This window comes from Panthera pardus, unplaced genomic scaffold (assembly GCF_024362965.1).
Source record: "Panthera pardus isolate Hobbes unplaced genomic scaffold, ASM2436296v1 HiC_scaffold_20, whole genome shotgun sequence".
NCBI classification, from domain to species: domain Eukaryota; kingdom Metazoa; phylum Chordata; class Mammalia; order Carnivora; family Felidae; genus Panthera; species Panthera pardus.
The window spans coordinates 41,531,265-41,544,222 of record NW_026526766.1 but is presented as its reverse complement, the minus strand read 5'-3'; the positions used below and the strand labels follow the sequence as shown (position 1 = coordinate 41,544,222).

The following is a 12,958-nucleotide window of genomic DNA, read 5'->3' as shown; positions in this document are numbered from 1 at the left end:
CTGCCTGATGGAATAGTTTCTTTTTTTTGTGTATCAGAAAGAGGAGAAAAAGAACTACCTTAGAAACATGTTTAAAGCACATGATGAAAATGAAAGTTTTTTTTTTAAAAAACCTCTTAGAATCTATTTTCCTTGTGCCAGGTACCAGATGTTGATGTTGGCAATGCTTAAGAGGGTCACAGGGCATTTAAAATCACTAGGCTGTGGGGAATAAAATTCCAGGTCTGTTGCACTGAAGATTATTTAAAACTTGTGTTTACCTAGCAGTAACTAGTACAAAAGTACTTGTTCTATATGAGCCCTTCTTAAATAGGTGCCTTAGAAATACATAATCAATGAAAATACTACTATATTATATATATATATATATTATATATATATATATTATATATATATATATATATATATATATATTCATTCCAATGACTGTTCTTAGCCTTATCAAGGTCACTGGTTCCATTTGAATCTCTGTTTTTCCATGTGAAAAGTAGATTTCTTTCAATTTTGTTAGGTACAGATGGCCTTCCTTTTGAGCTATTAGTTTCATATTAGAAGATACAGTTGTATACATATTACATATGGTTATATAAATATGCAGAAAAGGCTTTTATATACCATACTTATTTTTTTTAATGTTTGTTTATTTTTGAGAGAGAGAAAGAAAGAGAGAGTACGAGTGGGGTAGGGGCAGAGAGAGAGGGAGATACAAAATTTGAGCCAGGCTCCTGGCTCTGAGCTGTCAGCACTGAGCCCGATGCTGGGCTGGAACTCACGAATCATGAGATCATGACGTGGGCTGAAGTCGGATGCTTAACCAACTGAGCCACCCAACTGCCTCTTATATACCATACTTAAATGACATTTCCTTTGTATCTAGAAGTGGAATTTTGAGAAGGCAGCAGGACCATATGTTCCTTTCTACGTAGTTTCTTCTTGGGGTGAGCTGAAGTTCCTTTTCTCACTGATAAGATTATACAGGAGGAATAAGTTTTCCTGGACCTCCTTAAGGTCCTTGACTGGGTCTGAAAATTAAAGTGACAAAGACCGCTTAAGAGGAGAAAAGTGTATTAATTTATTTAATGTAAGTTTTATGTGACTTACAAAAAGTTTATGGAAACCTTTGTAAGAAATAAACACCCAAAGATACAGACCTGATTATTTTATGCTAGATTTGATGAAGAGTGCATGGTTGTGGAGGAAGATGATATAGGGTAAGAGTGTGAGGTAATTGTAGTAAACCAAGAGAAACTTAGCAAGGCCTGTTTGTTAGAATTCTTTTCTGCATCCCTTTGTCTTCAGAGATAAGGATGCACTTTTCCTCTGAGTGTAGGGAGGGCACCTTGTATATGAAGGTTTTATGGCCTGTTTCAGGCAGGAAGGGCCAGGGGAAGGTAGAGTGACCTTCCTGCTTCTACCATTTTCTCAAACTCCTTCAGCTTAAGATACTCAGTATGCCAGCCTACTTTATTTTGGGGTAGTGAATCCTGAACCCAGTCAGGATAGTAGGGTTAGTAATTTCAATGAAAAAAAGGATTTTAGACAATAAGATTTGGAAAAATAAAACAGGCTTTTCACAAGAGTACCTATTTATGCTCGTTATAGATTATTATTTCTTCTGGTTTTGTGGGTGTAGAACTGGGAGGTATTAGATGGTGGCCTCACTGAGCTTTTCCAAAGGATTTTAAGTTATTTTTTGCTGTAGTCATATCATTAAAATTTTATTCAAGAAATTTGAATTTATTTATAAATATAATGGAATTAAAATTTTCTAAGCTGTATTTTCCTTGTCTTCCCTGAAGAAACTAGTTTCTTTTTCTGTAAAAAAGGAAATATTTTAAATAGTCTTGATGTCAGAGAAAAAAATGGAAGGAAATAGACCAGTATGTCATCAGTTGTTGTCTCTGGGTGCTGGGATTATGACTAATTTCTGTTTCTTTACACTTTTCTACACTTTCAAGATTTTCTGCAGCTAGAGTATATTGCTCATAGAATCAAAAACGAGGAAAATATATATGTGTATTTTAGCAGACTTTCATATGCCTAAGGAGTCAAACATTGCCTGTTCTAATTGCAGAGCCTGGAACCATGGTTCTGGGCAATAACAAACAGCCCTGTCGATGTTTATATAGCTTTTAGAGCTACCTGCTTTGGATTGGTAGTACATGGAGTCACAGACTGCCTTCTCATGGCGTTTGCTGGTGACCAAAGGAAGCAGTTGTGTTGATAACTTAAATGGCAGAAAGGGCTCACCATTGTCATTACTGACACGTGGTTCTTTACCTTCTGTCTCCCACGTATATATGTATTCTGTGGCATAGGTTTATTATATTTATGATGTCCATTCAGTGCATATGTGCAGTGGAAATGGATTTACAAGGTGGTGGGAGGAATTGTGAGATAATTTCACAATTTCCTCTGTCATATTTATATAGTTTAGTGGACAGTGCAAAACGAATACCTGCCTGCTGGGTGGATATGCTTAAGATTTCGTTATGATTCATAAAGTCCTTAGCTTAGTTTTGAGTGTTACTTCTAGTTGGAGGAATTTCTTTAAACATAACATGCTACAGTTGTTTGGAAAAAATGCATAGAAGATAGGTGTTTGAACCCAGAAGATTGCTTTCCTACTTTTTAAGTGTGATCTTGGGGCTAGTACTTTGAACTTTGAACTTTGTTGTCCTCATCTGTAAAATGGGGATAGTAATAATGCCTTCCATTAGGATCTCTCAGGGAACATACGAAAGTCTTTTGTAAATCCATATATGTTTCATTTATTGACTAAGCTACTCTTGGCAAGCTACCTAAATTTGAATGGAGGTGATTTGGATCACATCCCCAAGTTCACAGCCTAGAGGCAAATTGCATTTGTCCATTCTGCTTAGATGAGGGGAGGTCAAAGATGTATGATTTTAATCTTATTTTTGTGAGAGGCTGTGCCTGTTTTAACACCCCCATAGCTTACATTAAAATACTCAAAAATAATGCTTCATTTTCTTTTCCTAATTACTTGGCAGAAATTTAGAATTGAAAGAGAGAAACTAGTAACAACCAACCTTTCCTTCATATTCCAGATCAACGAAAGGGATTCTTGGGTCCTGGAGACCAAAGAAAGAATCGGCAGGAATGCTCAGGGTAAATTGATGGATTGCAGAGCCAGGCTGGTAATTATTTTCATTGAGCTCTAAACCATTAACTTAATACATGGGAGCTGGGCTACATGAAAATCAAGATATGGACCTCTTCCCCTAGGTCCCGATGGATATATCCCACACTTTACTTCTAGAGGCAGCCTTCTCTTTGGTGGGATAGTTTCCTTTCTTTACTGGGACTGACTTGGATTTTTGTGCCGCACCGTGGCAGACCTTTTGTTTTTTGGTTGTCCTGGGCAAATGTTCGTAAGGATATATTTTTGTTTAGGTCATCCAGCTTTCAGGGTGGCAGGAAAATGCAGTTTCTCAAGAGTTTTCAGCTGGATACTAGATAATTGACACACTGCACTCATCTTGGGTTCAAATTTCTAGAATTAGCAAGCTTTAGCTTTTGGACTTTTGTGACACTCTTACCAAGTGCACACCTTAGGTGGCCAAGGAGGTTTCTTTTTTTTTTTTTTTTTAAATGTTTATTTATGTATTTTGAGAAAGACAGAGCCTGTGCGTGAGAGCTGGAGAGGGGCACAGAGAAAGGGAGAGAAAGAATCCCAAGCAGGCTCCACACTTGGGGTTTGAACTCACAAACTGTGAGATCATGACCTGAGTGAACCAAAATCAAGAGTCGGACGCTTAACCAACTGAGCCACCCAGGTGCCCCAAGGAGGTTTCATTTTTAAAGCTAACCATGGGTTGATTGTTCATAACTTCCTAGTGTGCTATGCTGTGAAAGATTGTGAGCCCATAATGAGATTTAGTGACATGATTATTTAGTGATGTGTGTTTGCTGTGGGTTAAGAGAGGCTTATATATATTTTCAAGTGATTGTCAAATCCACAGTACATGAGAGCTCATTTAATCTACACTGCTGTCAGCCCCAACCCTTCCATTATACAGTGAGGATATTAGATACCTAGAGAGAAGAAACTATGTGCAGATCATCAGAGCCACGAATGGACTTGATCTCAAGTTTTCTGGGTTCAAGTTGCTTGTTACTTTATGGGGATAAGATACCTCATGGGATTTAGAAAGGATTAAGTCTAAAAAATCTATATTAAGAGTTAAGAACAGTGACTGACACAGAGTAAGACTTAAAGAATGAAAGCTACCATCACTGTCCTCTTCCTTTTTACTTCTTAGTATTGCTATCTATTACCACTATCATGTTTTATAAGGTAGTTGAACAGTTCTTTGCTGTGTGACATGTTGCAGAAGCCCAGTTTATCATGACTGTATTTAAAGGTGATTCCATGGGGCACCTAGCTGGTTTATTCAGTTGAGTGTCCAACTCTTGATTTCAGCTCAGGTCATGATCCCAGGGTTGTGGGATTGAGCCCCGCGTTGGGCTCCATGGTGAGCGTGCAGCCTGCTTGAGATTCTCTCTCTCTCTTTCCCTCTGCTCCTTTCCCCGACTCACTCATGGTCGCTCGCTCTCTCTCTAAAAAAAAAAAAAAAAAAAAAGACTGCACAATGTTTGGCACTTTTGACTTCTATACTGACCCACAAAAGGCATTGGTAGAAGATAATTGATAGTTTACAATCGTAATTTTTAATTTAGTACATTGTGTAAAATGGGTTGGTAATATTTCTAACTTTGTATTTTGTCAAATGTGATTCTACTGAAGTGCATCCTTTTAACAGCAGGGATTCTGTGGAATCATGATTCATGGCTCAGCAGTCTCCTATACTTCCTTATTTCCTTAGACATCTACATGGAATATGTAATATTTCAAGTATTTAAGTTTCCTAATCCTGTCGGCACAGAGCTTTCAGTTGGAAGACTTTAGTTATAAAATATATTCTGATGTAATTATTGAAAAAATCAGACTTTTGAGGAATTTCTAATGACATGGGAATATACTCACAATACATTAATTGAAAAGAAGTGGACACAAAACTATAAATAGTATGCCAACTTTGTGGCACATAAAAAGATACATATAAAGAAGAAATTCTGGAAGGAAATGTACCAAATGACTAAAAATAGCATTATCTGTTCTCTGGGTAGATTAATAACAATTTCTAGAAATTTTTACAAATAGATGTCTTGGTGGCTCAGTTGGTTAAGTATCTGACTTCAACTCAGGTCATAATCACACAGTTCCTGAGTTTTATGCTCTCTGCTGTCAGCCCAGAGACTACTTGGGATCTTCTGTCTCCTTTTTTCTGCTCCTCCCTCACTAGTGTGTGTGCTTGTTCTCCCTTAAACATAATGTAAAAATTTTTGTTACAAAGTTTTTAAACTTTCTATGAATTACCTGCAACTCACTTCTTATACTTTATATGAATTATGTAAGAAGAAAGAAATTAAGTCATTTGTGCCTTGATAAGGTAGTGTTGGTGAATGCCTCTTTGGCTTATACTAGATCTAACTCTGATGTATTTGCAGTCAGTCTCCAGCAGTGTAGTTAGTAGAAAGAGTGTGGGCTTTGGAGTCAGGTAGGCTTGGGTTTCCAGCCAACTGCCTTCATTTAAGAGCTTGGGACTGGGCACATTGCCTCTCTGAGCTTTAGTTGTCATTGAACTGGGATGCCATCTCCTTCACAAGGTTTCTTAATTCTGAAAGCAGCTTGCTCTGAGAGGTGCTCAGTAAATATTTGCTTCTTTGTGCCTCCCAACCACTACTCTTATCTCCCAGTCCCCTACCCTGAATTCCGCAAGGATCAATTCAATGAATAAAAGGAACTTGGAAAAAAGTTTTATTAATTAATAATGTCATATTAATTTTTTCAGTGGTTTGCCTTTTCAGTTATCTTTTTACTAAAAGTCTTATAGTCCTTGGGAACCAAACTCATGATAATTAGGAAGTGTCTTCACTAATGAGTAAACTGAGCAAACCAAAATCATCATGTGCTCTCTCAAGCGGTGTGTGTGAGCATGCCTCTCCTCTGGGATTGGCCTGGGAATGTTGAGTAGAAGCATCACCATCTACCATTCCCTGGCAGTGATGTGGAGGGTGTGGGGAGGACTCCGGGGCTGAGGTAGGATTTATAATTACAGGGCCGTCTGGCCTTCCCTGAGCATTCTTTTCCCTTCCAAGATTCCTGTAATTGTCATCAGATGGCTCAGTCTCCCAAATGTTTCTGGCATCGCAGTGACTTTTGGAGTGTGTGTGTGTGTGTGTGTGTGTGTGTGTGTGTGTGTGTTTAAAACCAGAATTAGTTTGTGTCTTTTCTGTGGTGTGTAGATGCATGCAGATCAGGTGTCTCGGGGAATGTAAAGAAACCAGTCAGATGTGGATGCCTCCTTACCATCTTCTCTTGAGCCTTCCCAGTTTCTTTACTGAGTATTTTCCACCTGCACTGTTTTAAAGGGGGAAAAAAATAATAAGTGAGGGAACATGCAGGCAGTGGTCCTGTTCTTTTTTTGTTAAGTTTATTTATTTATTTTTGAGAGAGCAAGCAGGTGAGGGGCAAAGAGGGAGAAAAAATGCCAAGCAGGCTCTGCGCTGATAGCATGGAGACTGAGGCGGGACTTGAACCCGTGAATGTTGGATCATGACCTGAGCTGAAATCAAGAGTCAGATGCTTAACCAACTGAGCCACCCTGGCACCCCAGTGGTCCTATTTTAAACTATAGTCAGCTGACCTTTTGGTCTCATTACTTTTGGGGACTTTAATAGAACATTGATTGCATCTTTTCTTGGGTCTGCTAAAGGCCTCAGGGAGTTTGAGAGTTGGATAGTGAGCAAACCCTGTGAAGAATGATTCAAAATCTTGAACTCTCCCTGGGCATGGAAGAAAAGGGGCATGTGAGATAGACCCTGAATTTCCTCTGATAAAATTTGAATGACAGAAATTAGAGCATTAATTGGCAAGCAAGTATTAAGGTAGAAAGAACAACCCAAAAGCATTGAGGAAAAGATGAGATGTGTTCAAGAAGGAGGATGTGATGCAGTTTAGTTTAAAAATGAGAAAAGTGGGGCATCTGGGTGGCTCAGTGGGTTGTGTCTGACTTTGGCTTAGGTCATGATCTCATGGTTCATGAGTTCAAATACCGCATGGGGCTCTCTGCTATCAGCAGAGAACCTGCTTTGGATCCTCTGTCCACCCCCCCAACTCCCCCTCCCCCACTCTTGCTCTGTCTCAATAAAATAAACATTAAAAAAAATAAATAAAAATGAGAAAAGTCCTGGAGTGCCTGGTTGGCTCAGTCAGTAGAATATGTGACTGTTGATCTCAGGATTGTGAGTTCAAGCTCCATGTTGAGTGTGGAGCCTACTTTATTAAAAATGGGGGTGCCTGGCTGGCTCAGAAGGTGGAACATGCAACTCTTAATCTGTGGGTCCTGAGTTTGAGCCCTGAGTTGGGTAGAGAGATTACTTAAAAAATAAAATCTTTTTTAAAAATGAGAAAAGTTTCTTAAGTTTGTATTCATACTTTGAGTGTCAGCCTAATGATTCCAATTTAAATTTTTTTAATGTTTATTTTTGAGACAGAGTCAGAGCATGAGTGGGGGAGGGTCAGAGAGAGAGAGAGGGAGATACAGAATCTGAAATAGGCTCCAGGCTCTGAGCTGTCAGCACAGAGCCCAGCGCAGGGCTTGAACTCGGGAACGGTGAGATCATGATCTAGGCTGAAGTCGGATGCTTATCTGACTGAGCCACCCAGGCACCCCCTAATGATTCCAATTTTAGGATGAGTGCTGTTTGTAGAGTTAAGATACAGAAGGAATGGTCTTGCCCTCGAAGACCATTGCATTCTGAGCTTTTCAAGGTATTTGAAGTTTCCTTCATCATAAGTCTATAACCAAGAATTTAAATACAGGAAGATGTCTTGCATGGGGGATATATATATATATATATATATATATATATATATATATAATCAAGTAAGCTCCTATAATTAGACCTTCACTGCTTTTCTAGGAAGGGAAAAATTACTTAAATTAAAAGACAGCTAGTTAAAAAAAAATGGAGTGATTGATGCATCTAGACCTGTATGTTTTCCCAGACCCTGATTCCCTAAATAGAGACTGAGTAGAGAGGTGAGGTTGGACAGGATAGCTGAACTAGAGCATATTGAGAAATGTAAAATTGAAAAGAACTGCCATAGTTTCTTCTGATTGATGTTGGCTGAGAAATTGTGCTTTTTAAAAGCTACTTTGCTTTACTGACTCTTACTCATCTAACTAGTAAGATGAGTAAAAGACTAGTAAAATAGTTCATTACATTCTGATGCTCCTATTATCTAGTGGAGGAGTGTTCTGTAAACTCACAGGGACCTACATAGTGATGTTAACACTTGACTTCTTTCCATAAAACTGCCCTTTTACAGTTGTTCTATGAATCTTTAAGAACTATTGAGTTCAATACTGATGGCTACCCTAAGAACCATCTCACCTCTCTCTTCTGAAGTGTCTGGGAGTGGGGAATGGGAGCAGGAAAGCTGTGGCAATAATGGGAGATAACTGATGACTAATAGAAAAGTCAAGTCGTGATGATTTTGTTTCCCTTGGCAGTGATTGGTCTAAGGATGGGCATGTGACTAAGTTCTGGCCAGTAGTTTGTAAGAGAAGGTCTGCTGGGAGAGGGTAGTGAAAGTCTCCAATATGGAATGAAAAAACAAATTATGGCTTGGAGCTTGGCTGTGATGCTTACCGAGCCGGTGAGCAAGCACAAAGATGGACACTGTGATAGGAAAGGCAGAGCTGGTGTCATTGACACCCTATTTACTGATTCCACAAGAGAACTAATAATTTAAGCTCTTATGAACGATTTTTTCTTACCTGGACTCAACCTAATTTCTATCCAGTAAAATGCTTCTATGTTTTAAAAAAAACTTTTTTAATGTTTATTTATATTTGACAGAAAGAGAGAGACAGAACACGAATGGGGGAGGGGCAGAGAGAGAGGGAGACACAGAATCTGAGGTAGGCTCCAGGCTCTGGGCTGTCAGCACAGAGCCTGACATAGGGCTTGAACTCATGAACCGTGAGATCATGGCCTGATCCAAGTCGGACGCTTAACCGACTGAGCCACCCAGGTACTCCATTTCTTCTAATGCTTTAATCATGCCCTTTTATTATCTTCCCTTCAGATCTGTGAAGTAGTTCTTAAAATCTATAAGTCACATAATCCACTATATATCAGTTAAAGTATTTTCTGTTTCAGACAAATATTCCTTTTTGGTGGGATTCAAAACATTTTCAACTGCCCCTTCCCAAAGCAGATGCACTTCTGCCAGTGAATATTCTTGTTAACCATCTCGTTTTCACCACTGATGGAACCTTGGTGAAGGTGTGTGTGATTGAACAAACATGTTTGCTTTTGGTTTGTATTACTTTATTTTGTTTATGTTCTTTATAATTGGGTACTCTTTCCTTAGCACCTTTTTTTTTCTGCTTTGGATTGTTAGGATTGATAATAAGAGAAAAAAAGAGGTGTCGGGTAATTTTCTAAAAATACATTCTATTTTTTGAGTGGTTATTCGGGTTTTAGTTGGTATTCCTTTGGGCTGTAAGGTTTATTTGGTGTCTCACTTTGTCAACAGTCCTGTTATTACATTTAAGCTGCTTCTTAGAGTATACTTTCCTGTTTAGTAAAGAAAACTCACTTTATTTCCTAAGATGAATTATAATTAGGACTGCTTGGTGCTGAGACTCTTTCTCACTTAATACCCCTAATGAGATACAAATGTTCTAAATGTGTCCTTCTGAATGGATTAGATTTTGAGAGGAATCTACTTATTTTAGTTAACTAATCCCTTTGCTTTTGTATCATACATCCTTATTAGGCTCTCATGTTTCTTTTCCATATGGAATTCCTTGTGAAATCAGACCTTAGCAAACAGTGTTATTAACTTTCAGGGTCAGTGGTACTGAAAATGTCAATGAAGTTTGTTGATTCTACATATGTTGTTTTTTATGGCACTCTTGCTTTTTTATATACTCATGATAAATATAATTCCTTCACTATTCTTGCAAAATGAATTTTGTTTCTCAGTACTTTTCTGGTATTTATGCTTCCACCCAATAGCATAAAATAATTGAATATATTTGAACTCCCCATCTACTTTTGTGTCTCCTTTTATAGTTCTGCTTAGCTTCTTGGGTTTCTGGACATGGCATGTCTTTGTCCTTTTGCCAGAAACCTGAAAATGTCCTAATACAAGGTTCCTGTGTTGAGTCATAGCAAATTCGGTTTGTCCAACTTCTAGGACTCAGTGTGTTACACTTGTCAGTGACCATGTCCTTCTATGTTCTGAGAAAGCAGACAAGTTAGTGAAGACGTTTTGAAGAACTTGAGCAATGGGCTTCTACTTCCTGAGTTCAAATACAGGCTTCTCTGCTTACTATTTGCATGCCCTTGGACAAGTTATTTGACTTCCCTGTGCTTCAGTCTCTGTAAAATGGAGACTATAATGCTACTTACCTTATAGATAGTTACAAGAATTGTGTGAGAAAATTCATGAAAAGCTCTTACAATACTGCTTGTTATGTACTCAGTGTACTCTTGATGTAATGGTATCTAATTGAATTTTTCAAAGTACATTTTAAAGTCTGTTTCTTCCTTAGTCTTCACAACCACCCTGTGCAGAAGGAAGTGCTATTTAACTGTGTTTTATAGGGGAAGTCACAGAGGCACAGTGTTAGTACCTAACTTTGTTACTAGTAACAGAGTTTGGATTATAATCGGACTCTTTCCTCTAATTTGTTATACTTGACTATAAATTGAATTGTTAGGAAGTTGGCTTGATTTTGTGATGTGATAAGCTAGAAAGTGTAGATGGGAAGGGCAAAAATCCCTATTCCTTTTTTAAAAAAAAAATTTATTTATTTACTTAGAGCTGGGGAGGAGCAGGGAGAGGGAGAGCGAGAGAATACCAAGCAGGCTCCACAAACCCAGCCTGGAGCCCTTTGTGGGGCTTGAACTCACAAACTGTGAGATCATGACCTGAGTTGAAATCTAAGGTCAGATGCTTAACTGTTTGAGCTACCCAGGTGCCCCCCATTCCTTTTTCTTTTTTTAAATGTCCACCTGCGAAGACAGAGCCATGATGTGGGGTTCAAACCCAGGAAATGTGAGATCATGACCTGAGCTGAAGTTAAGAATCAGATGCTTAACCAACTGAGCCACCTATGCGCCCCTAAATTCCTACTCCTTAAATTTCACCCAGTGGTGAGCCAGTTCATTACTACTAAAATTATTTACTTATTAAATATAAATAATTCTTAGTTTTTATAGCCCCCACATGCACAGTTTTCAGTTATTACGTTAATTAAATAACACCAGTTTCCCAAAAAGTTCAAATTTCATTTATTGTGTTAACCGTGAATAATTGTAAAAAGTCCAACTAGCACACCCTGTTATATGGCCCTGAAAAGACAGCAAAGCGTGTAGGTGTGTTGCTTTCTTGTCTCTGGGAGAAAAACCCGTATAACATCTTCTAAAATTGGATAATGCAAAGAGAGAATTGTCCGACAAAGACCAAAGTTGCAGCAAAGAAATGAAAACTGATAACACTGGAAATGAAATTGAGCCAATTGTAAAGAGAGTTCTGGAAAACTAGCTGACCACAGGAATATCAACTCTGCCACTGTTGTAGATACTCTGTATATGCAGCCAGAGGAGCTTAGTGAAAGGTAACTTATCACAAATTAAGAAGGTGTTATAGCTAAAAGGATGAAGACCTAACAGAGGAAAGGATGCTGGCAAAAAAATTCATGTTAAAAGGAACTCCTCAGAGGGATACTGCCAGAGAGAGGAAGCACAAAGGATAAAATGTTGGGAGCTAACCCAAACTTAGGAGGATACCAATTCACCGAGGTATGCAAAAGATGCTCATTTGGTGTTTTAAATTATACGGTGAGAAGAAGACAGTACAAACAACTCTTGATTTTTTTTTATAAAGGAAGAAAATACTTGAATTCTCAAAGTTTTGATTATTTTAAATTACAATACACTATATATTTTCTCATTTTCTTGTGTGTCTGTGTATGTGTGTGTGTCTGTATAATTGATAGTTTTTAATGTTTTGACCCCCTAAAAATGTTAGAGGTCCTAGAAAAATCATATTTTTCCTGTTGATTATTAAGATTGCTTTGTGTGGTTTCAGCTTGCATGGTTATTTCTATGGTTGTGCAGCAAAAGCTGCCTATATTTATTGAACCAAGGGGCACCCTTATAAGTGGTGGGGATACAGTGATGCCTTATGAAACAAGTATTCCAATACAGATTTGGAGTGTCTCCCATGTGCCAGGCTGCATATACACATGTAAATAAAAAGTAGTCCTATTTTCCAAAGAATTCACATTTCAGTTGATTGATGAAAGACAAGATTATTACATCACAACATATACCTATAATATATATAGTACATTTCTTTGAATGCAGTAATAGGGAAATATCAGGCATTATGAGAGCCTAGAGGAAGGGCATCCAACTTATTAGTTTGGGAATTTGACGGGTGGTAGAGGCAAGGAGACAGCCTGGAGGGCTTAGGAGTTAATTTGGAAAAGCTGTTTTGAAGAGTAAGACAGTGATGAGAAGCTTGTGTATGGAAAGTGCAGGACATTTTAAAAAGTTGATTTTTGCTGGAATGTGGAGGGCAAGATGAGACAGATCAACAGTGCCATGGAACTTGTAGGCAGTGGGAACTTGTAGGCAGTGGGAGAGTCCACAGGGTTTTCCCCAATTTCTTTTATATTAAGGTATAATTTATACAGAGTAAAATGGACCATTTTAGTATATAGTTTGGTCTGTTTGCTATAAGTCCTGTAACCACCACCAGAGTCAAGATGAAGAACATTGGTATCACCTCCTAAAATCCTCATTGCTCTTGAGTGACTAACCCCTCCTCTCACCCCCAGCC

At 38.3% G+C, this 12,958-nt stretch overlaps 1 protein-coding gene across 11 annotated transcripts in view; it reads left to right on the top strand.

Moving 5' to 3' along the window:
- The window catches only part of BNC2 (basonuclin 2), a 436,316-nt gene that overhangs the window by 72,288 nt on the left and 351,070 nt on the right, over positions 1 to 12,958 (top strand). For 8 of the 11 annotated variants that reach the window (XM_019415417.2, XM_053907963.1, XM_053907962.1 and 5 more), the window contains exon 2: positions 3,072 to 3,161. The exons of the other annotated variants lie outside the window; for them this stretch is intronic. In XM_019415417.2, the coding sequence (XP_019270962.1) occupies positions 3,072 to 3,161 (90 nt within the window). The remainder of the gene's footprint in view (positions 1 to 3,071; positions 3,162 to 12,958) is intronic. 11 annotated transcript variants of the gene reach the window in all.